The 23,087-nt window shown below is 51.0% G+C and overlaps 1 protein-coding gene across 1 annotated transcript; it reads left to right on the forward strand.

Annotated features, from left to right (window-relative positions):
• The first annotated feature begins 211 nt into the window (after positions 1 to 211).
• On the forward strand, positions 212 to 22,900 carry LOC119704607 (ovotransferrin-like). The gene is made up of 25 exons (XM_038146089.1): positions 212 to 555; positions 2,656 to 2,819; positions 3,003 to 3,111; positions 4,314 to 4,505; positions 4,691 to 4,826; positions 5,506 to 5,561; positions 6,585 to 6,754; positions 6,875 to 7,061; positions 7,999 to 8,153; positions 8,278 to 8,371; positions 9,008 to 9,037; positions 9,701 to 9,859; positions 10,981 to 11,125; positions 11,587 to 11,651; positions 11,763 to 11,947; positions 12,637 to 12,823; positions 13,227 to 13,263; positions 14,646 to 14,735; positions 15,458 to 15,666; positions 15,755 to 15,849; positions 16,681 to 16,758; positions 17,858 to 17,940; positions 19,262 to 19,398; positions 20,211 to 20,265; positions 21,003 to 22,900. Exons 1-25 carry the CDS (start codon positions 513 to 515, stop codon positions 21,217 to 21,219), a joined length of 3,078 nt encoding a protein of 1,025 aa, XP_038002017.1. The 5' UTR covers positions 212 to 512; the 3' UTR covers positions 21,220 to 22,900.
• The last annotated feature ends 187 nt before the right edge of the window (positions 22,901 to 23,087 follow it).

Consider the following 23,087-nt stretch of genomic DNA (forward strand, 5'->3'; position numbering starts at 1 on the left):
GCAGGCACTCGGTGCTGCGAGCCAAGGGGCAGCGGGCACCTCAGCAGCAGTTACTGGCAAGCACACAGAACTCGGCTCTGGATCCAGCAGGGACTTTCTGAGATTAGTTCTGGGCAAGGCAGGGGGTGGGCAGCACAAAGAAAATTGCCTCTCCTGCAGCGTTTCAGCCGGCAGGAGAATTCAAATGTCACAACTTGGGAATTTTCCATCTGAAGCCCCTTGTAAAATGCAAAGCGCTTTGCCCTGCTCTGACTCCTGCCTGCGGAAGGGTTCAGTGCCAAAGTGAAAGGCTTCCTAAAAATGGGCTGATCCGGGGAGGGGGGCGATTTAGGAGCTATTGAGAAACAAGGAAGGACAAACAGTGTTAGGTCATTGCTTCTGCAAACACAGCCAAGGCTGTTCCTCTATAAAAGAGGCAGAAAGCGGTTCCAGAGCCATCACAGACTTGGAGGGGACGGTCTGTGACCAAGGCTGCTGCACCCCTCCCACGGCTCCCGACCCCCTGCTCAAGCATGAAACTCGCCCTCTTCACTGTGCTATCCTTCGGGATAGTGGGTAAGTGTCTGCCGAAAGCAGCCTTTGGGGGCAGGAAGTCAAAACCCCCGTGGAGCCCAGGCTTTTTTTGGGAGCTGCGGCTGCGCTAGACCGGGCAGCTGTTGAGGAAAAGCCGGGCCACGAAGCGGTGCTTGCTTTGGCAGCCGTGGATCTGCCAAGGAGGACGGTGTTTTGATGTCACTGACGGCGGCTTTGGCCAGCCCGTGGGATGGAGGGAGGGTTGCAGCTGCCCACACTGCCGATGCCCACCCTGCAAGGAGGAGGGATGCTCCGCTCCCACCAGCACGGGGGAGAATGCTTGGGACGGGCTCCGCACTCCGGCTGTCACGGGGTGAAGGGAAAAATCATCCTCCAGCCAGTGCTGTGCTGGGAGAGGAGCACGGGCTCAGCCAGGGGGGAGAAATTATTGCAAGACCTGCCTGACAAGCTTGTATATGTTAAACTTGAGAGCAGTGGCAATAAAATAGAGCTTAAATAGCGAAAGATGCAGCGCGCTTCCCACTCCGCTCCTGCGCTGCTCTGTCCCGCCGCTGCAGCTGCACTCTGCTCAGGCTCCTGCCTATTTCATGCCAAATTTGTGCTGCTGCAGGGCTGGCTCTGCTTGGAGCGATTCTTTCCTCTTTTTCTGCTCCCAGCTCTGGCGGGCAAGGGGCAGGTAGCTGTAACCAGCAAGGAGGCCTTGCAGGCAGGTAGCTGTGGCAAGGAGACTGCTGGCTGCACCTGGCCTGGGGACTGATGCCTGGACAGGGAAAGAGGGATCTCCTTCCTGGAGTAGGTGGCAGGTCTCTTCTGATCCCCCATAAAGTGTGGTGGTGATTAATGTCCTCTGTTAGGAAGTGCTCCCTGTGCCTCTGGCATCAGGAAGCCCTTCAGCACCTCTGCTGAATATTAGCATGCAAAGATGTTTTTTTAATGGCTCCTCCTCTTCCTCCCCTGCACAGAAAGGGACAAGAAGTCACCCAAAAGGTCTGTGACAGTGGCTGGGGCACTCAGGCTGCCATGACCTTCCCAGTGTCACCAGTACAGCTGGGCTGACTCTCTCAGCAGGTCCCCACCCAGCCTCTGCCCCAGGCAGGATTCTTGCCAGCATTAGGTTAAGGTGACTGTGGCTTTGTGCAGCCAAGACTTGAAAAATGTATGATGAACTTGAAAAACTTATGAATAAAGAGGTGGTGGTCATAGGAATTGAGGCTAAGGATTCTCCCTGAGGCCAAATTCAGCACCTCCACTGGGAGGCTCAGGAATCAAGTAAAGAGAGGCTATTTCTGAGATGAAAGAGAAAATGGAAATGACACAGGTTAATCCGGAGGTGTTTGGAGGAAATGTGCCGTCGAGGTTTGGAGGGAGAGAGGGGTGCAAGTGGCCTCTTGGTCTGCACAGCCCTGCCCAGAAGGGGCAGAGTGAAGGTGAAATGACAGCACAGGCTGGCCACATCCTTGAACTGCAAGTTTCCAGCATTCCTGGGTTCAGGTTTCTGGAGGAGACGTAAATCTGCATCCACCAGAGGCTTTTGCTTTGTTCTGGTCCCCCAGAGCAGCTATTCAGCTGCTTTTACTGGTTGGGGCACTCCTGGAGGGACTGTGGTGGTGCTATGGCATCTGTCATGGGGTGCAGTGGAGCAGGTGAGACATAGAGACAGTTCAATAGGTCAGATCATTCAGCTGCCAAGGAGGTGAGAGTGGCAGTGCACTGCACACAGCCCGGCCAGGTCAGAGCTGCTCCCCCTCTGGGGTTATTGGCACAGGCACTGCTTCAGTGCTCCAAATTTCTCTCTGTTTTTGCAAAGGCTAGAGCTTGATTTCTATTGACGTGTGTGGATTTGCTTTCCTGATCCTGTGGATGTTGCTGTGAGTCCAGGCTGCTTGAACCACAATAGTCCAGGGACAGGAATGATCGTCCTAGATGTTCCTGATGGGGCACAAGTCAGGCAAGAAGGGAAGAAAGGACCTTCCTGCGTGGCTTGGGAGATCCTGCAAGTGGCCATCACCCAAGGCCGTGACCACAGAGAAGCAGTGACCTTGTGCTCACAGAGCTGCTGTTTCTCTCCAAGCAATGCCCTTCTACCTCTCTGAGACTATTTATTTCTTGTTCTTCCTACAGCTCTGTGTTTTGCTGCTCCCCAGAAGCCAAGTGTCAGGTGGTGCACAATATCCTCAGCAGAAGAGAAAAAATGCAATAGCCTGAAGGACCACATGCAACAGGAGAACTTTGCTTTCAGTTGCCTGCAGAAAGCATCGTACCTGGACTGCATAAAAGCCATTTCGGTGAGTGGGCAGCAAATTCCTCTGCTGGGATGTTTCAGCAGCCTGTTACACCTGGAGATGGAGTCTCCTTTCAGTCACTGCTTGTTACCCGTGATCCCCCTGTTCTACACAAGGATCCAGGAGAGACTCTGGGAAGCCCTTTTCCTGCTCTTTGTTAATTGATGAAATCTCTTTGTTGTTTAGAATAGCGAAGCAGATGCCATTAGCTTGGACGGAGGTCAAATTTTTGAGGCAGGCCTTGCTCCCTACAAGCTGAAGCCCATCGCTGCTGAGGTCTATGAACACAGTGAAGGTACATTTCCGTGCAGTATTTTTAAGTTAAGTGGTGGTAACAAACTGAGAGTGCAGAGGCCATCCTTTCCATGCAGAGTTCCCACATATTTTGGTTGGGGATCCAAGATATTGCCCCTGGTTTCCAGCTCTCAGAGGGGAAGGCAGGGGTGGGGCAGTTGAGCAAAATGTGAATCATCACCCATGGTCACAGGATGCAGTGCCCCATTTCTTGTCATTTGCTGCAGTGAAGGTTTTGATCCCATGAGCAGAAATCATGGTCCTCCTGAAGTACGGCATGAAAATGGTGCTGGTCCCAGAGATCTTCTGCTTTCAGTGGCCTTGAACTCTGTGGGTAAAACACAGAGCTGGGAGGCACAGATAAGTTCTGTGATTTCCTGTGCAGTCATCAAGACAGAAAAAAAAAAAAGATTGGAGAGGCAACAGCATTATTAGTGGTTGGGAGGGACACCCAGTTGAGATCACTGAGGCAAGAAATGCAGGCAATGCCCAGGAAAAAACAAGCATAAAAAGGGCTCTGCAACAATCCCTTCTGACTGGAGTGAGATCCATGGCTCCATCCCTTTTCACCCATTGTACCATCCTTCATCTCTCCCATCTTTTTCCTGGGAGCCAAACAGATGCTATTTCCATGCCACATCCAAATCTCCAGTCTCTTTTGACCTCTTCCCTGGAGTTCAGCCTGTTTGTATGCAATATTAAGGATCAAAGCAATGCAGCAGAGTCGTTCTCAACGTGGTAGTTAAGAAAAAGATCTTAAACCTCAAAGGCTGAGGTCTGGACCACCCCCAAAACTCAGTCATTGTATCCATATATAGCGTGTGACAGACTGGGTAAAATTCTAAAGACTGTAAATATGGAGTTTTAGTCTCACAAGGCGTCCATGGGCAATGGCATTTGAGAAGACACTTGCCAGTGGAGACTTGCAAAAAGATTCATTGAAGTTCCTTGCAAAACTATGGCACCTTGAATGTGATAGCATTTTCAGGTCACTTACTGGAAGCTGTAATGTGCAGCATTAGTTTGCTATGGGCAGCATTAGCTCAGCCCCCAAGAAAATGAGAAAACCACAAGTGTTCAACCAAATTAGCTGATTGTTTAGAAGTGCAGCACTTTGTTCCCTGAAACTGGGGGTTTAGCAGGATTTGAAATGTCCCTAAGTCCTCTTTTCCCGTTGCTTCATTCCTTCTTCCCGCACTGCAGGCTCCACTACCAGCTACTACGCCGTGGCCGTTGTGAAGAAAGGAACAGGCTTCTCGATAGATGAGCTGCAGGGCAAGACCTCCTGCCACACGGGGCTGGGCAGGTCGGCTGGCTGGGTCATCCCCATTGGGACACTCATCCACCGCGGGGCCATCGAGTGGGACGGCAAAGACTCGGGCTCCATCGAGCAAGGTGAGCTGGGGCACGGGGTGGGAGTTCAGCCAAGGCTGGTGTCACAGTGAAAGGGGTGTTGCCCAATCTTCTGTGGGGGTCTGGAGGTAGCTTGCAGGGCACTGACATTTCTTGTGGATCCCCTCCCTTCCCAGTCCTCCTAAAAGTGAATTTTTGACCGGCTGTTGCTTCCTTCTCATCCACAGCTGTGGCCAATTTCTTCTCTGCCAGCTGTGTTCCTGGTGTCACCACTGAACCCAAACTGTACCGCCAGTGCAAGGGGGATGCCAAGACCAAAATGTCACGCACGGGACCTTATTCTGGATATTCTGGAGCTTTTCAGTGAGTGAGAGTTATTTTTCCTTTGGGGGAATATTCTAGCCCTGACACATGCAAGTTTTTATTATACCAAGGAGGGCTGTGTTGGAATCATGGGTCCTGAGGAGACTGGATTGCTTCTCTGCTGTGGTTGTGATATTTTATAAAAATCCCTTTGCTAGGATTTTCTTCTCCTAAGAAGCTGAAAGGGCCTCAACTTCAAGTGTAAACAATTTATTATCTGCTGCTGTGGAATGCAGCAGGTGCTTCCTCGATTGGTCAGTGTGGGATGTTTCTACTTGGTGGCCAATCGAGGAGGCAGCAGCTCTCAGATTCTCTGGGAGTCACAGAACTTTGTTATTCATTCCTTTCTATTCCTGTCTCACCTTCTGATGAATCTTTCTCTCTATTCTTTGTAGTATAGTTGTAGTGTGGTCTTTTTAATATAATATATATCATAATATAATAAACCAACCTTCTAAAACAGAGTCAAGATCTCTCCTTCCCTTTACCAAGTCCTAACTGCCCAGAAGACCCACAGCAATGCTCTGCCATTTCAATTTCTTCCCTTCCAGCATAGCTTTTTTGGGGAAGACCATCGCTCTATGCCTGCAGTTTATGCCAAAAATAATTTGTTGAAACGGGAGATAGGGAGTCACAATGTGAGCTTTCCTAACTTCTCTTCTGTTCCTCCCACCTGCAGCTGTCTGAAAGATGGCAAAGGAGACGTGGCTTTTGTGAAACACACAACTGTTCAAGGTACACCTGCAAGATCCCTCATTTCTCCTCTTTCTGGTCCCACTTCTCACTGCCACTCCGTCCTGCAGTTTGTCTGCGCTGTGCAGCTTTCATTCCTCTCCAGGCCCAAATGCTTCTTTCATCTCTTGAAAAAAGTTTTGCACATTGTGAACTGACTCATCCTTGTTGATGAGAAATGGTGGATCCACTTTTTGTTCTCTGAGGTGCTTCTTTGAGGCTGGAAAACCTGCTTGGTGCCATATCTCAGAGTCAGCTGTAATGTGAGCAATTGAGCAGGTCACCCATCCCTCTGGAAGGGATTTTGGAGGGAATTCAGCCCCCACAGCAAGAGTTCACTAACTCTGTGGAGACCAAGGGTGGCCTGGCACACCCAGAACCTGCAGTGAGCTCAGTGGAGGGTCACCAAGGTGGTGATGGGGCAGGGATAACTGTCCTGCAAGGAGGTGCTCTGTGGGATGGGCTTGATCAGCCTGGGGACTGGATACAAGGGGAATTTTTTTCCTCCTGAGGACAGTGAGGTACTGGGACAGGTTGTCCAGGACAGCTGTGCACTCTCCATCCTTGAAGGGTTTCAAGATCTACCTGGAACATCCTGCTCTGTCCATGCCTTGACCAGGGATCTTCAAAAGTCCCTTCACTCTTGAAATCTCATGTAACTTTGTGATCTCAGTCCTGGGCTTTGTCTGCAGCCTTGACATTATTCACCTACTGGCTTTCACAGACCATGTGCAGCTCCTGACCTGCTCAATCCATTTGTGTGGGATTTGTAAACCCATTTGTATCCCTTTGTGCATAAATCCTCGTACTGTTGGGTTAGTTATGGCAGAGGCTGAGGTGATCTCTCTTCCAAAGGCATTGCCTTCATATGCCCAAGATGACCCCATTGCAAGGGGGGTGCCTACAACCTGTCTTCTGCTAAGAATTCCCCCCAAGGCTTCAGCAGAAATAATCTCAAAGCTTCCCAAACTGGCCTTTCTGTCTATTTTCATGGTGGTGCAACTCATGGTTCCTCCCTTCCTTCAGAGAATGCCCCAGCTGAGAAGGATGAGTATGAGCTGCTGTGTCTGGATGGCACCCGCCAGCCCGTAGACAACTACAAGGCCTGTCACTGGGCCAGGGTTCCTGCTCATGCCGTTGTGGCTCGAGATGACAGCAAGGTCAATGACATCTGGAACTTCCTCTCCAAAGCACAGGTGCCACCAATCTCTCCTTTCCTTCCTCTGACATCCCCAGTCTTCTGGTTTTGATTGCTTTCTCCAGCTTTCCAAGAGTTTTGGTGTGGTTGTTTGCTGATTATTTTTCCCTTGTGGCAGGAAAAATTCGGCGTGGGCACAACCAGCACCTTCCACCTCTTTGGGCCACCTGGCAAGAAGGACCCAGGCCTCAAAGACTTGCTTTTCAAAGACTCTGCAGTACAGCTGAAGCAAATCCCATCACTGATGGATTCTCAGCTCTACCTGGGCTTTGAATATTACAGTGCTGTCCAGAGCCTCCAGCAAGGTAGGCAGGACATCAAACACCAGTGTCATGTCAGCATGGGCTGTGTGGAAGAGTTGGCTTTGGCAAATAAGGCAAATGGAACATGATTTTTTCAGACACAGACTATCATCTGCAAAATATTTCACGTGAAATCACACAACCTTCACGAACTTCACTTACATCAACAAAGGAATTTGTTGTATCCAAACCCAAATCACCACACTGACAAATATGGAATATCTACACAAACTCTACACCAGTTATACAGCTGGTGGTAGAGATTGGGCATGATCAAAACTGCTGCTTTGAAAAACCATTTCTGTGATGTAAAAAGAAGGAACACCCCAGGACACCAGGTTCAGACACTGAAGGGAACCAATGTCCTTGATTTCCATCTCGACTCACAAGCATTTTGTGATAGCTTTCTGAGAGTCAAACATCCCACAAATGATCTCGGAAACCCACTTAGAATTCATAGTACAATTTAAAGTACTTCACTTCTGTAAAGTGATATTTATGGAAGGGGGTGAATGGACTTCACACAGCATCAAACCAGATTATTCAAGTGCTGTTCTACAGAAACATAACTAGGTTTCCAGTTCAGTGTGGTCATAGTCTCACGGCTGTCCGGGCTGTGAGGAGTGCAGAAATTTGGGACATATTGCAGGTAGCAGTTCCACAGGCGTTTAGTGGTTGTGCTGTTCTAGCTAACAGAAATCTGCCTGAATGGCTTGTGTTATGCAGCAATTCACCTTTCTGACCTGTAAGTTGATTTTTGAGCCTTCTTCAGCTCAAGAATCTCCTTTTCTATTCTTGCCAGCCCAGGGCTCGATTAACAAGAACTCCTTGCCCTGAGCAGCAGCAGGTTGGTGCCTACAGGTGGTTTGTGGCCGAGTCCCTCACACCAGGACGAGGCTGTGCAGAGCTCATCCCTGTTTTCCCCCTGCTGCCTTTGCAGATCGCCTGACCCCCAGCCGCAGAGACAGCAAGATCCAGTGGTGTGCCATTGGCAGGGATGAGAAGAAGAAGTGTGACGTCTGGAGCGTGATGAGCAACGGGGATGTGGAGTGCGTTGTGGCAGAGGACACCAAGGAATGCATCACAAAGATCATGGTACAGCTTTTTTTCCCTTTTCTTCTCACTGCGAACTTCCCAGGTGCTTCTTTTACCATCTGAGCTCTGGAAAGGGCTGGCCTGGGTATGCGCAGCGTTTCATTCCTGCACCTTTCCATTTCAGAAAGGTGAAGCAGATGCCATCAGCTTAGATGGAGGCTTTGTCTACACTGCTGGCATGTGTGGCTTGGTGCCAGTGATGGCAGAGAGCTATGAGGGTAAGCACAGCTCTGTCTCAGGGTGCAGCTGGTGGGGAATGGGCTGGTGCCAAAGTGCCAGTTTTATTCTGGAATCCTACAAAGCAGCTGCAGTGCTGCATCCTGCAGACATCACAGAATATCCTGGCTTGGAAGGGACCCACCAGGATCATCAATCCAACTCATGGCCCTGCATAGACACCCCAACAATCCCAGCCTGTGCCTGGGAGCATTGTCCAAAGGCTCCTGGAGCTCTGGCAGCCTTGGGGCCGTGCCCGTTCCCTGGGGAGCCTGGGCAGTGCCCCAGCACCCTCTGGGGGAGGAACCTTTTCCTGTACCCAACCTAACACACGGTGCTCTGAGGCAGCTCTGCTCACCATTGCACACCTTGTCTTTCCATGAAATTGGAGCAGGCATGGATAGTCAGGAACTCTGTTTTAATTAGGATGGCCTGGTCCTTTAGCACCAGCCATGGTAGAACTGCTTGTTTTAGCTCAGAGGAGCAGCTGAGGCTGTGCTTAGTTCTGCTAGTGCACAAGGTGTTAGTGGAAATGGTCACTTTTACAACAGAGTTTCTCCAGAAATTAGTGAGCTTGATTCTTCTTTTGGATTTGAGGTGTATTTAACTTAACATCTTCTTTTTCTCCCCTCCCACAGATAATCACTGCGACTCACAAGCAGAACCAGGTAATTACTGCCAACAGAGGGACAGAAAACAGTCCAGAGGCATATAAGTAGAAAAGTAGATATGAGTCATGAGTGGAGAATAAATGGCCAGTCTCCACCCAAAGAGTGTGCAGTGTAGATATTAGAATTCTGGGAGATAGTTTTAGCAGTTGGAGGGAAAATTAGAGGCTGCAGTAAGATCAAGGTGAAGCATTTGGTAGTGGCAGAGATTGGTGGGGTCACACTACAACAGTGTCAGGGCTGTGAACAGAGAAAGAGGGTCTGGGCTGCAGCATTAGAAAATTGTTCTTTCTAGAAATGGAAAGGGAGAGAGGAGGGGAGGGTTTTGTCCTTTGCTAAGGAGAGAATAAGAAATCAGGAGTGGATACAAAATCCTCTCATGTGCCTTGCCTTCTCATAGCTTTCTCCTATACCTAGGTATCAGAGCTTTGGAGGGCAGGGAAATGTCAGGGATAATAATTTCCCAGGAGCGTGGTGGAAGTAGATACATCACATCTACAAACTCTTCCATTGCTGCTGCCCGGCCAAGAATTTATAAGCACAAAGTAATTCTGTGCTGTTCATAGGTGCCCTTTCCCAAGTGAAGCCAGTGCTCTCTCCTAAGGGATCACAGTGGGATCCTTGGCTCAGGCCTCAATTCTTTCCTATTTTATCTTCTGAAAGCAACCTACTTTGCTGTGGCTGTTGTGAAGAAGTCTGACAAGGATATCAGCTGGAACAACCTGCAGGGTAAGAAGTCGTGCCACACCGCTGTGGGGAGAACTGCTGGCTGGAACATCCCCATGGGGCTGATCCACAACAGGACAGGCAACTGCAACTTTGGTGAGTCCAGTTTGGAATCCATCTCTTTGAGCTGGGAAACAAAGAAATCTTTTACCATCCTTCATCGGGCTTTCAAAGTTTCTTGTGCCTCAAGGATTTCCTCTTGGAGGGAGGAAATGGAGAAGATGCTGTTATTTAAGGTTTCACTGAGCAAAATTTTAGGCTTTTGGCATCTGCTTTAGAGTAAAATATGGCACATCAGCTGCTTTGGGGGTCTTTGCTTTCTTTTCACTTCTCTCCCCTTCCTTTTGCAGCAGCCCAGGAGGTATTCCCAAAAAGGGAATGTGGGCTGCCCACATGGGCCTGGTGCTTGTGCAGGGTGTGGAGTGGGGATAAAGGATGAAACTCAAAGGGCTGAGAACAGGGGACAGAGACTGATCTTTAAAAAATTTAATCTGACTGCCTGAGACTTCATTGAGAGTTATGGTCCAACAAAAATAATTTGGAAACATTATCAATGTTAGCAACCAAGACAAAGTAAGCATATAATTATTAAAAGATTGAAGATATTAGTGTTAGCAAGTTTTATTCTTGGCTTCTCTATCCTCCTGCCTTCATTTCCCACTGTCCCTTCTACCCCAAGAGCTCTGCCACTGCTGCCAAATGCACCTCTGCTGACCCATAAAGGCTCTGTAGGCTCGGGCTGGCTCTGTGTGAGCTGGGAATGGTTGGCAGGGAAAACATTCCTCTTTTTATGCCAAGATAGTGCCTATTGCACTTGAGCCTTAGGCCCTGCTTCATCACAGAATCACAGAATCATGGAATCATGGAATGGTTTGGGTGGAAAGGGACCCTAAAGCCCATCCCATTGCACCCCCTGCCATGGGCAGGGACACCTTCCACTATCCCTGGTGGCTCCAAGCCCTGTCCAGCCTGGCCTTGGACACTTCCAGGGATCCAGGGGCAGCCACAGCTTCTCTGGGCAACAATAAAAATAATTATCAATAACAACAGGACCCAAGTTCCATGGTCAAAGCTGGATGCACGGGATGTGCAGCCCACTAAGTCATGCTCCTTCTCCCAGCCCATCTCCAGCTCCCCAGTGAGCGAGAACATGTTATAACAATAAAACCTAACTTCTCAGGGCAGGAAAACTGAATTTCTCCTATCCCTGCCTCCAGATGAATACTTCAGCCAGGGCTGCGCTCCCGGGTCTCCTCCCACCTCCCGCCTCTGCCAGCTGTGCAAGGGCTCCGGGGGGGTCCCTCCCGAGAAGTGCGTTGCCAGCAGCCACGAGCAGTACTACGGATACACCGGAGCTTTGCGGTACGTGCTGGGGACAGCCAGGCTGCCTCAGTGTCCTGGGGCTGCTCACAGACGGCAGGTCACAGCTGAAGCACAGCCTCGTGTCAACACCAACTCTTTTTCTTCATTACACCACTGAAAGGGCATGGCTCTGTAATACTGTACATGTGCCACGTGCTTTTTCTTTGCTTTCTGAAAATTGATGTGAAATAGCCCCATTCTGTAAAACTCACGTCCTGCCTCCAGGCAAACACGGAGAGGCACAAGCCCTGCCACAACGGCAGAGGTGCTCCTCTTTTAACATCAATAAGGAGTGTAAAGGCTGTGTTTCAGATATATTTAAAATATTTGTGGCAGGGCTTCTAGACCTGGGTGTCCTTGGGGATTAATTGTACAGAATAAGACTCAAGTCTAAATCAAATCTGTGGGAAAGGGACAGGATTCGAGCACTTACATCTCTGGCCTCTTTTTCTACTTCTCAGGTGTCTGGTTGAGCAGGGGGATGTGGCCTTTATCAAGCATTCCATTGTTGAGGAGAACACTGATGGTACGTGGTCAGGGCTGCCTTCCCCAGCGGCATGATTGCTTAGGGGGTGTTGAGGCTGATATTCTCCTGCTATGCAAGCTCTCTGAATCTCCAAACCCATTCTCTTTAAAGGCAAAAATACAGAAAGCTGGGCCAAAGATCTGAAAATGGACCAATTTGAGTTGCTGTGCACTGATGGGCAGCGGGCAAACGTCATGGATTACAGAAGATGCAACCTGGCCAAAGTCCCTACCCACGCTGTGATGGCCCGTCCTGAGAAAGCACAACAAGTCCGTGAGATGCTGGAGAACCAAGAGGTTTGTAGTGTTGAGAGTAGAAGAAATATTGTGGGGTTGCTCTGATTTTCCCCGAGTCAGTGTAAGGTGGAAGCTTTTGCCTCACTGCTGCGGGGTGACAGCTTGTCCCTTGGCCTCCCCCTTCCTCCATCCCTTCCCAAGTGCTCTTTCTCCTCTGCCACCTTAGCAAACACACCTTTAGGCAGCAGTGGCATTGCAGCTGTTGCTGCTGTCACACTATGCGTGTGTGACGTGAGTTTATCACCTCCTTTCCGGCCTCTGCTCCTGCTGGGGTGTTTCAGAAACTCCTTTGTGGTGCCTGGTCTGTACCACAGCTGGGTCAGCCCCAACAGCAGGCTCCCTGCACACACGCAGCTGACCAGAACCAGGCTGAGCCATCTCTGTTTCTCCCTGCAAACATTAATACTGGCTCCACCACCAGGCTCTGGTGAGAGGCACCTGGGGCATTTTGCTTCTACTCATGGTTAAGTTACAGAACCTGCTGGCAGCATCTCTGCACACAGGGACATGTTAAAATGGGGCAAGAAATGTGCCTACCAGTGAGCAATCCCTCCTCTAAGCATACAGACAGAAGGTCCAATCCTAAATTTCAGGAGCCTGGCTTGGGGCTTCCCAGACTGACGGTGAAGAACCAAGAAGAAGAAGTAGGCCAGCTTTCTACTTCTCTCCTCTTTGTGCCTTTATTTCAGAGGCTGTTTGGACCAAAAGGAACCAGGAAAGAAGATTTCAATATGTTTGCATATGAATCCAAGGATCTTCTGTTTAAAGACCGGACAAAGTGCCTGATCAGTCTCCGTGATGGAATATCGTACAAGGAGTTCCTTGGAGATAAATACTATGCTTCACTTGCCAGCCTCAACACCTGCAATCCATCAGGTAACTGGAACAGCCCCAGAGGAGGTCCTGAATCGCAGTTCTTGCCTTGCAGGCATGAGCAGTTTCTTCTGGAAGTGTCCATTCAGTGCCTTTAAAGGAAGAAAATGCCAATACTCTTTTCTCAAGGTTCCTTGGGTGAACTGAAAACAGACTTCAAATCTGCTGCTCTGGCAGCAATGTGAATAAAAGACTTTTCCTCACCTTTAGAAAATATGGACTTTGAGAGACAGGACAGAGAACCCTCCTGGACCCAGCAGTGTGGGATTTGTGGTTAAAGCTCTTTTCTTGTGGCCCACTGTGGATTTTCCACTGTGGCCATTGTTGGCATGGCTGGGGGTGTGCTGCTGGGACAGGAGTGTTTAAAAGCAGGATCCGAACTTCTCCCTGTCCTTTCTCTTTCCAGATCTTCTCCAGGTGTGCACCTTCCTTGCAGACAAGTAGTGAGATGGGACGGATCCTCGAAGTGGGGGAGAAAACCTCAAGCCATGACTCCTCTCGTGCCCTCAGCAGCGAACACTGACCCCTGGAGGGCCCTCTGCCTTCACTGCTTTCTCTGCCCTCCCTCATCACTCTGAAAGTAGCTCTTTGACACTTTACAATTCTCTGCTGCCAGCACAGCAAAAAATAAATAAAATTTAAAATCTAAAACAGGTGTCCTGAGATTTTTCCAAATGCTCCTTAAGCCCATTCCTTCCTCAGAGCCTCTCACCGTAGGACAGTGACAGACAGCAGCATGGCTCTTGTCACTCACTGCTGCCCTTAAGGAAATTTATTGCACCATTTGCCAAAGCAAAATGGATTGAATATACCCTGGAGCCTAATTAACAGATGCTTTGTACTCTCTGTGATTTTGCTTTGCCCGCATTATCCCATTGTCTCCCGGGCAGGTGAGGGTTCCCCAGCGTGGTTGGGACAGGAAGAGGGAGAGTGTTTGTGTCAAGGAAGCTGAAGAAGGAATAAAAACCACTCCAAACCAAAATAATAGAGCGGGAGTAAGATGGGAGGTGTGAACAGAAGCTGCTGTGTCTCAGATCTCAGCTGGCTGGCTCTGAGTCCCTTCCAGCAGGCAGGACTCATTGAGCACCTGCATGTATTGATGGGGAGAGTCCAGGCTGGAGGTTCTTTCTGGAAAAAAAATCTAGAATTTCCTCAGCAACGTGTTTGTTTTGGCAGTCTCTCTGATTTTGTGCTGCTGACCTGAAAACAAGCATGTAGTTTGTTTCGCCTGATTCTGAGCCACAGTGAAAATAAAAAGGCAAGGCAAAAAGGGCTGCTGAAGCTCTCTGCTCCAGGGGAACAGCCTGGGCTCAGGCAGGGTGTCCCAGTCCTGCTGTCAAGGAAGGTGTGGAGGAGCTGCTGAAAGCACAAAACTCCCGGCTTTGAGGGAATGAGTATTTTGATGATTTTTGGATGCATATGCTAAGTGTGATGCTAAGTCCAGCAGCCTGGCTGAAAATCCCCCTGGATGGCAGAAATGCAGAGTGTGACAGGAAAGGATGAAATGTTGTCCCTCAGTTTAGGTGGGATGGATACACTGGACAGGTGTTTTTTAACCCATTCTTCAAAATGAGCAAAGAAAGAGAATCAGTTCCTCTAACAGGCTCCTCAGTATGGCTCCAGTTAGAAAACTTTCCCCCCAAAAGTTGCACCATCTGCATTTCATGTCAGGTGTAAGGCCTTGACCCATAAGTCGAAGGCATTAAAGGATAAAAGGAACCTCACTGGAGGATCCCTCAAGCTGGAGGCACCTCTGGGGGGGCTCCAGTCCAATCTCCTGCTCAAGGAAAGGGCTCAGCCAGCGTGCTCGGGGCTTGACCTCCAGTGATGGCAACTCCACAACCTCCCTGGGCAGGCTGTCCTGCTCCCGGCAGCCCCCGAAGGAGGACATTCCTCTCATGTCCACTCGGAACCCGTCTCCTTTCACTGCATTCCTGTCACTCCTCGCCCTGCACCACTGTGGGAAGGCTGGCTCTGCTTCCTGATGCCTGTACAAACAGCCTGGGACAAAGCAGCCCCATGGAATGCTCAGGGCACGGGGCAGTGGCTGGAAAGCTGGGACAGGCCCTGGGGGTGCTGGTGACAGCGGCTGGACACGAGCCCAGGTGGGCAAGAGGCCAATGGCCCCTGGGCTGTCCCAGCCATGGTGGGTCCAGCAGGCCCAGGGCAGTGACTGCCCCTCTGCAATGGGGCCTGTGAGGCACCTCCAGCCCTGGGGACACTTCTGGGCCCAGCAATTCAGGAAGGACATGGAGGGGCTGGAGCGTGTCCAGGGAAGGGAACAGAGCTGGGGAAGGGGCTGGGGCACCAGGAGTGGCTGAGGGAGATGGGAAAGGGGCTCAGCCTGGAGAAAAGAGGCTCAGGGGGACCTTGTGGCTCTGCACAACTCCCTGACAGGAGGGGACAGCCGGGGGTGGTCGGGCTCTGCTCCCAGGGAACAGGGACAGGATGGGAGGAAACAGCCTCAAGCTGTGCCAGGGGAGGGTCAGGTGGGACATCAGAAAGTTTATTTGTAGAATGAGTTGTCCAGCCCTGGCACATCTGCCTGGTGTATGTGGCACTTCGGGACATGGCTTAGTGTTGGCCAACAGGAGGTCAGAGAGCTTTTCCATCCCAAACCATCCCCTGTTTCGCCAGGCTCCTCAGGGAGAACTACAGCTCCCATGAGCCCCCGCGCCGCGCCCTTCCCGGCGTGCCGCGGGGCCGGAAGCGGAAGCGCGGCGTGGCCACGTGTGCGGCCATGGCGGGCGGGCTGGAGCCGCACCTGGCGGCGCTGCGCCGGGAGCTGGGCGGCCCCGCCGTGCTCTCCGTGCTCGTCGCGCTCCTCGCCGTCGCCATCACCTTCCGTGAGTGTCGGGAACCTCCCTTTCCCCCCCCGCCCCGCGGCCTGGGCTCGGGTGTCCCGTTCTCCCCCTCACGCTCCTCTCTCCGCAGTGCTCTGGCGGTTCGTGCAGGGCAGGAAGAGCAGCCGCAAGGCCGTGCTGCTGCTGGGCCTCTGCGACGCGGGGAAGACGCTGCTTTTCGCGCGGGTGAGCGGGGAGGGCGCGGGGACCTCTTGTACGGAGGTGGGGGAGTTCCCTTTAGTTCGGTTTTTAATAATTTAATGAAACTTAAACGGTGGGGTTTGTAGGTGTGAGGAGGGATGGAGAGCGAGCTTTGTCCACCACTGAGTGTCCAAAGAAATCGTGTTTTGGTTTGAATTTCTGGTAGTAAAAGGTTTAGGGATACTTGACCTCGCCGCAGTCTGCAGCTCCAGTCTCGGGGACCGGGGCCAGCACCCCGGGGAGCGGCTGGAGCTGTGCCAAGGGAGCTGAGCTTGGATATCAGGGAAAGATTCTTCCCGCAGAGGGTGCTGGGGCAGTGGAGAGGTTCCCCAGGGAATGGGCACTGCCCTGAGGCTGCCAGAGCCCCAGGAGCGTTTGGATCATGCTCCCAGGCCCTGGCTGGGATTGCTGGGGTGTCCATGCAGGCCAGGGGCTGCGCTGGTCACCCTTGTGGGTCCCTTCCAGCCCTGGATATTCTCTTAGTGCTACGTCTGAAAAAGACAGGGGCACAGCCATGCTCGCCCTGCTCCCATCTGGAAACTCTGAAGGATTTGCAGGCACACTCTCTTCCTTCTTGCTTTAGTGTAGATTCACCATATAAAGATGTGCTGGCTTTCCTAAAGGCCATTTCCTGATTACCTGCAGAAGGTGACGCCGGCTGTAGTTCCCCTCAGGAAACTGAGAGCGGGTCTCTGCTGCCCATCAGCCCTGTGAGACCATCCCGGTTTCTGAGGAGGCTGAAGGCGGTGCTGGTGCTGGTCTGGGGGTGGGGAGCCTCTCAGGCTGTGGGTTCTGAAGCTGTGCCTGTTCCCCCAGCTGCTGTCGGGGCGCTACCGGGACACGCAGACCTCCATCACCGACAGCTCTGCTGTCTACAGGCCCAGCCAGGACAAGGTGGGTGCCCTGCCCCAGCCCTGCCCCAGCCCCTTGCTGCTCCCCCTGCTCATCCTGGGGAGTTTTGGTGCTGCTCAGGCCCCACTTTGAATGCAGGACAGGATTTTTCCAGGCAGTGCATGCTGAGAAAGAAATACTGGGATGTGCAATGTGTTACTGGGCTCCACAGGTTCTTTTTTCTTTGCTTGTGAAATAGGGAAACATTTCTGACTGAAAACCACACCTCTGGGTTGGGAGATCTGGGGGTTTCACCCTTCTGTTGCATTGGTTTATTTCCTCAGCAGCAGTTTCTCTTTCTGCCAAGAAAACCTGAAATTTAAAGGTTTAAGCAGAAGCTCCAGCTGGACTTTATGTGCTCCCTGAAAGGATTTTGTCATTTTTATGTCCCGGGCTTTAGGTCCTGTTATTTTTAGGCCCACAGATCTGGTAGTTTTCAGTTTTTGGCAGTTCTTTCTTTCTGGAAATCTCTTGTGCTGAATGCACACGTGGCAGGGAGAGGAGAGTGCTGGCAGCACCTTAACTGCTGGTCACTTGTGAGAGCAGAGGGAGATTTTGTGGCTTCCCTTTCTCAGTCATTCTTAACAACAGTGTGATAATAAAGCTAACAACTTTGTATAATAATGCACAAAGTTTTTGGAAAAAAAAATCCTTTTTTTTTTTGTCTCTTTAATTGAGCAGATGAGTATTTGCACGGCAGATTGATTTTTGATTGTTTTTTAAATCCTAGCCAAGGTTTCCAGTAAAATCCCAGAGCAGTGGGCAGGCAGGGGCTCCTGCAGCCTTATCTGGAGAGCAGTGACGTGGCCCTGCTCGGCCGTGTGTTCTCTCCCACGTCCTGGCTCTGGCTTCTTCCTTTCCTGGGAAGGGAAACCTTGGCAGCCTCCAGTTAAAAAAGGCATGTTTGTGTTGTTCCCAGCAAGGTTCGGTGTATTTAGGGAGGCTTGGTGTGTGTAAGAGGTGAGGCTGTTGTGTTCTGTGCCAGGGCAGATGGGATTGTGCCTTCAGGACACAAATCCGGGCTCAGACTGCTTTTCCCCAGCCCATGATCACGGGAACCCCTGGATCAGGTGTTGTTAATTCCTTCTTGCCTGTGTTCCAGAGCACAAACGTGACCTTGATCGACCTTCCAGGCCATGAGAGTCTGAGGCTGCAGTTCCTGGAGAGGTTCAAGGCTGCAGCCAGGTAACCTGGAGGGGCTCAGCAGGGCAGGAGGGGGCAGGAGATCCTTTGGGAAGGGATGAACCACATGATGGTGCTGGGAATGCTGTGAGCTGGCCTGGTGGTGCCCCCAGAGTCAGAGCTCTGCTGTGGGGTGCTGCTGGTTAATTTTTGCTCTGCCTTCGTATGTGGTTGTGATATTTTATGAAAATCCCTTTGCTGGGATTTTCTTCTCCTGAGAAGCTGAGAGGGCCTCAGCTTCAAGTGTAAACAATTTGTTATCTGCTGCTGTGGGATGCAGCAGGTGCTTCCTCCATTGGTCAGTGTGGGATGTTTCTGCTTGGTGGCCAATCGAGGGGGCAGCAGCTCTGGGACTCTCTGGGAGTCACAGAACTTTGTTATTCATTCCTTTCTATTCCTGTCTCGCCTTCTGATGAATCTTTCTCTCTGTTCTTTGTAGTACAGTTATAGTGTGGTCTTTTTTAATGTAATATATATCATAATATAATAAACCAGCCTTCTGAAATGGAGTCAAGATCTCTCCTTCCCTTCATCAAGTCCAGACTGCCCTGAAGACCACCGCAATGTTCATGGAATATCCTGAGTGGGAAGGGGCCCACAGGGATCATCGAGTCCAGCTCCTGACCCCGCACGGGACATTCCCAAATTCCCACCATGAATTTCTCGCTTACTTATGCTTGTGGTGCACCAGGAGGCTAAGCCACTGCAGCAGGGAGGTCTAGGGGCTGTGGGATATCCTGGGGCAGACAGGGGAAGAATTCCTGTATTACCGTGGGTCTCCAGGGCAGTCAGGACTTGATGAAGGGAAGGAGAGATCTTGACTCCATTTCAGAAGGCTGGTTTATTATATTATGATATATATTACATTAAAAAAGACCACACTATAACTATACTACAAAGAACAGAGAGAAAGATTCATCAGAAGGCGAGACAGGAATAGAAAGGAATGAATAACAAAGTTCTGTGACTCCCAGAGAGTCCCAGAGCTGCTGCCCCCTCGATTGGCCACCAAGCAGAAACATCCCACACTGACCAATCGAGGAAGCACCTGCTGCATCCCACAGCAGCAGATAACAAATTGTTCACACTTGAAGCTGAGGCCCTCTCAGCTTCTCAGGAGAAGAAAATCCTAGCAAAGGGATTTTCACAAAATATCACAACCACATTCCTGCTGGAGCTGGCCATGGGATGTGTTTCATGCTGCCAGCCTGCGCTTGGCCTGGCTGAGACCAGATGTGGAGATCTCAGCCCAGGCTGGAATGCTTGTGGGGGAAGGTGACTGCAGAGCTCCATCCCCAGCCCCTGTCCTTCCCTGTTGCCCCAGAGCCATCGTGTTCGTGGTGGACAGCGTGGCCTTCCAGCGGGAGGTGAAGGACGTGGCCGAGTTCCTGTACCAGGTGCTGGTGGACAGCACCGTGCTCCGCAACGCGCCCGCGCTGCTCATCGCCTGCAACAAGCAAGGTACCCCGGGCCGGGCCTGCCAGGGCTCTCTGCCACACCTGCTCAGCTTGGGGGCTGGGATTGCAGCAAAAGGAAGGCTGGAATTTGGGTTGGAACTCTGACTACTCAGCAGGAGTGTTCGGAGGACCGCGTGGGAGAGCTGCAGCTCTTTGGGTGGCTGTAGGTGATGCAGGTGGCTTTTTTGTGGCTTTTTGTTTCTGCTGGCTTTGCGCAGAGCTGTTCCTCAGTCTCCAGGCAGGCAGCAGGAAATAGATCAGCTTGGGCACAGTGAACTATCCCTGCACACTCGGCAGCTTCAAAGTTAAAATGTTCAGCTGCCAGGGTTCCATGTTTCCTCTGGAGTAACCAGAGTACCCAGCTGCTGGAAAAGACTAAATTTTCAGATCCCTACAAGTTCTACAGTGAAAGTGTGGGTCCCTGTGTAACAGTTGGATTTTTTGGGGCAGTATCAGATCTGGATTTTGTAATTATTTCCTGCACTAACTCAGGAGCTGCCTGAGGCCTTCATGGCTCCGTGTGCCACGGGTGGAAAGCACAGGACAGGAGGGAGTGCTGGTGCATCAAACCCATCATCTGAGGTATCTTCCTGCCCAGCAAGAAGTTGATTCCCTGCATTGTGTCAGATTGTTGGGTTATTCCCCTTCATGCCTGCGATCCCAAAGCTCCAGCATCTCTCATCCCACTGCAGGCATAGCTGTCCTTGTCCTGGCAGCTCCAGTGAGTGCACAGTGTGAGCTGGCCTTGCTTTAGGGGAAGGAACTAGGTTCTGAATTTTTACAACCAAAAAGCTGATTTCCTTATTTTCTCTCCAGATGTCACAATGGCAAAATCAGCAAAACTCATCCAGCAGCAGCTGGAGAAAGAGCTGTAAGTATGGAATGGGATGTCAGTCCCTCTGAGCTTTTTCCTCTTGTCCTTTTTCTTACCTCAGTGCCCAGTGAGCTCCCTTGAGCCGTGTCTGGGTTCCCTGTGGAGCTGGGAACAGTCTGTTTGGTCTGGGGCTGGGCAGAGCTGGGTTTGCAGTTGGACTCCATGGTCTAAGAGGGCTTTTCCAGGCTAAACGATTCCCTGGATCTATAATCCCTTTGGCCAGCAGACGGCAGCAGGGGTGTTTGTGCTGTGCCTCCTCCAGCCTGAATACCCAACCTTCTGGTTTTCAGCAGAGGAGTTGGTTGCCACACATTAACATTCTCCAGGAAAATAAGAGTTTCTTGTTCTGATGTTGAGCATTTGCCAACTACCTGTGTGTAGGTGTTGGATTTTTAGGTAGTTGTTGTGCCCTGTTAGGCTTTGTTATTCCAATGTTTACCGTGGGTAAATTGGGATAAGGACATCATCAGCAGTTGACTTCTGCTGTCCTTTATTACAAACCAGACCTGTTTGAACTCCTCTTCTTGAGTAGTGCCCTCTTACTTCCTTGAGCCTCTGCACCTGTGCCTTCTAGCAGTGGCCAAAAGCCCTGGCTGTGCCTCACAGGGCAGTGCTGGGCCTTGTGTCCTCGGTGTAGCTGGCATGCTGCTGGCATCCCAAACATCCCAGAGCCAAGGTGCAGGTGACACTCCCCTGGTCCCCACTTCCTGACCCTTTCCCTTCTCTCCCTGCAGCAATACCCTGCGGGTGACACGCTCTGCAGCCCCCACCAGCCTGGATGGCTCAGCCACAGGGGGCCCTGCCCAGCTGGGGAAGAAGGGCAAGGACTTCGACTTCTCCCAGCTGCCCATGAAGGTGGAGTTTGTGGAGTGCAGTGCTCGAGGCAGCAAGGGAGAGGAGGGAGAGGCTGACTTGGAGGGCCTCGAGAAGTGGCTGGTGAAGGTGGCCTGAACAGAGATGGACAGGGCTGGGGGGCTGAAGGAAAAAAGATGATCTGGAGCACTCAAATCTCATCCTGATGTAAAAAGAAGGAACTTGAGCTGGAAGTCAGCACTGTGGTGTCTTCTTCTGCTGCTCGTGGGCTTGGGAGAGACATGACAATTGCTGGTGTGATTCCCTCTGACTGTCCATTTATGCTGCAATGTTTCTGTCCTCTCCCCTCTTCCCTTGCCCCCCTCTGGGCTGCTGGAACCTCTGGGCTTTTCTTTTCCTTAATCTTTAGGCTTTTCAATCTGCTAAGCAAATTAGGAAGGAGTGCACTGGCAGGTGAGTTTTAGAGACTGGAGTGAGCCTGTTGTTTCCTGCCATGGTTTAGACCCCTGTTGCCTCTCAGAGCCACTGACCACCTGATGGTTGGGGCTGCTGGGGAGCACTGCACAAGCTCCCTAAGTTGGGCAGGCATTGAGAGGGTATAAAAAGCTGGTTTCCTCTTTGTGTCTGCCAAAACTGACACAGTTGTTCCAAACTGGTGCAGCCCCATTTCTGTGGGGCAGGAGGAGTGTGAAATGCCCAAACCAGACTGCCTGCCCTGCTTTTCTCCCTGGGCCCAGCTCTGTGTCCTTGTCAGTGATTTCCTCTCTTGATCAGCTCCTGGGAGTTTTTCTTCAGCTGAGGGCTGTGTCCTCAGCTTCACTCTGCTTCTCCTTCCAGGCTCTCCTCCCACTGCCAGGAGCACTCTAAGAGAGGCAGAGCTACAGGGGGCCATGGCATGAATCTGAGATGGACACCCTTTCAGATCTGTACCTGCAGCTGGGACCTGCCAGGCATTTGCTGTGCAGTCTCCTGCTGCCTCCTGCTCCAGTGGCTGCAGGAAGGTCTTCCTTTGTGTGTAATTAATTAGTCAGCCCTTGTGGCAGAGTGAGAGGGAAAGTCCAGGAGCTGCCAGCATGTGGGTGTGCTTCCTCCTTGTGGCAGAGATGCTCCAGGAAGAGGGGAATGAAATAGGAGATTTTCCCAGTTTGTATCTCACTGCACATTGCAGAGTCCCAGTGCAGTGACATTTTCCCTTTGTGGTTTCCCCTCTTGTTTTAGGGTTGAGGGGATGGCTGGCTCCTGGCAGACCCTTTTTTTTAGGTTTTTTTTTTTAGTTTGTTTTTTTAGTTTGTTCTTTTTTTTTAGACCCCTCTCCCCTGTGATTTGAGTCCTCCTTCCTCACTCAACTCATCTGTTGTGTTCTTTTCCTTCTCTGGGGCTTTTCCTGCCTCCCTGCAGCATTGCCAAGTGTTGGGAAGAGCAGGAACAGCCTTCAGCAAAGGCCTGTGCCTGTAATGAAGCTGGTCCTTGCATTTCCAGCCTCGGGAACCATCCGTGCAGGAGGTGGGGAGGGTTATATTTACCAAACATGTTACATTCTTCTGTCTCCTGCAGGCAGAGTCCTGTTGGAACGTGTTTGTCATGCTTTGAACTCCTTTAGCTGGAGGTCTTGGGCTGCCTGCTTCTAATCCATAATGCTGAAATGATTTTGGGCAAAAAGTTGCTGTTTCTTTGGCTGATTGTTCTTGCAGAGACACAGAAGCCAAGCACCAGCCTCAGCTTAAGGGAGGGAGGTACCATGAGGCCATGGTGGGTTTTAAGTTATTATTTTTAAAAGTATTCCTTTAGTAAATTCTTTTATGCTTAAATGTTTGTTCTCATGTCTTGCTTCAGTCTGTGTGTTTGCCTTGGCTCTTCCCACCGGTGTCAGGTCCACATGGATGGGGCTCTGCTCCTGCTCAGCACAGGGCTGGGGATCAACCTTCCTGTTCTGTGGCCAGGTCTGTGTTGTCAGAAAACTTTGTTTTCTGCACACTGAGGGCTTTGGGCTTGGTTTTATTGGTTGT

The sequence above is a fragment of the Motacilla alba genome, chromosome 9 (genome assembly GCF_015832195.1).
Source record: "Motacilla alba alba isolate MOTALB_02 chromosome 9, Motacilla_alba_V1.0_pri, whole genome shotgun sequence".
In the NCBI taxonomy this organism is placed as follows: Eukaryota; Metazoa; Chordata; class Aves; order Passeriformes; family Motacillidae; genus Motacilla; species Motacilla alba.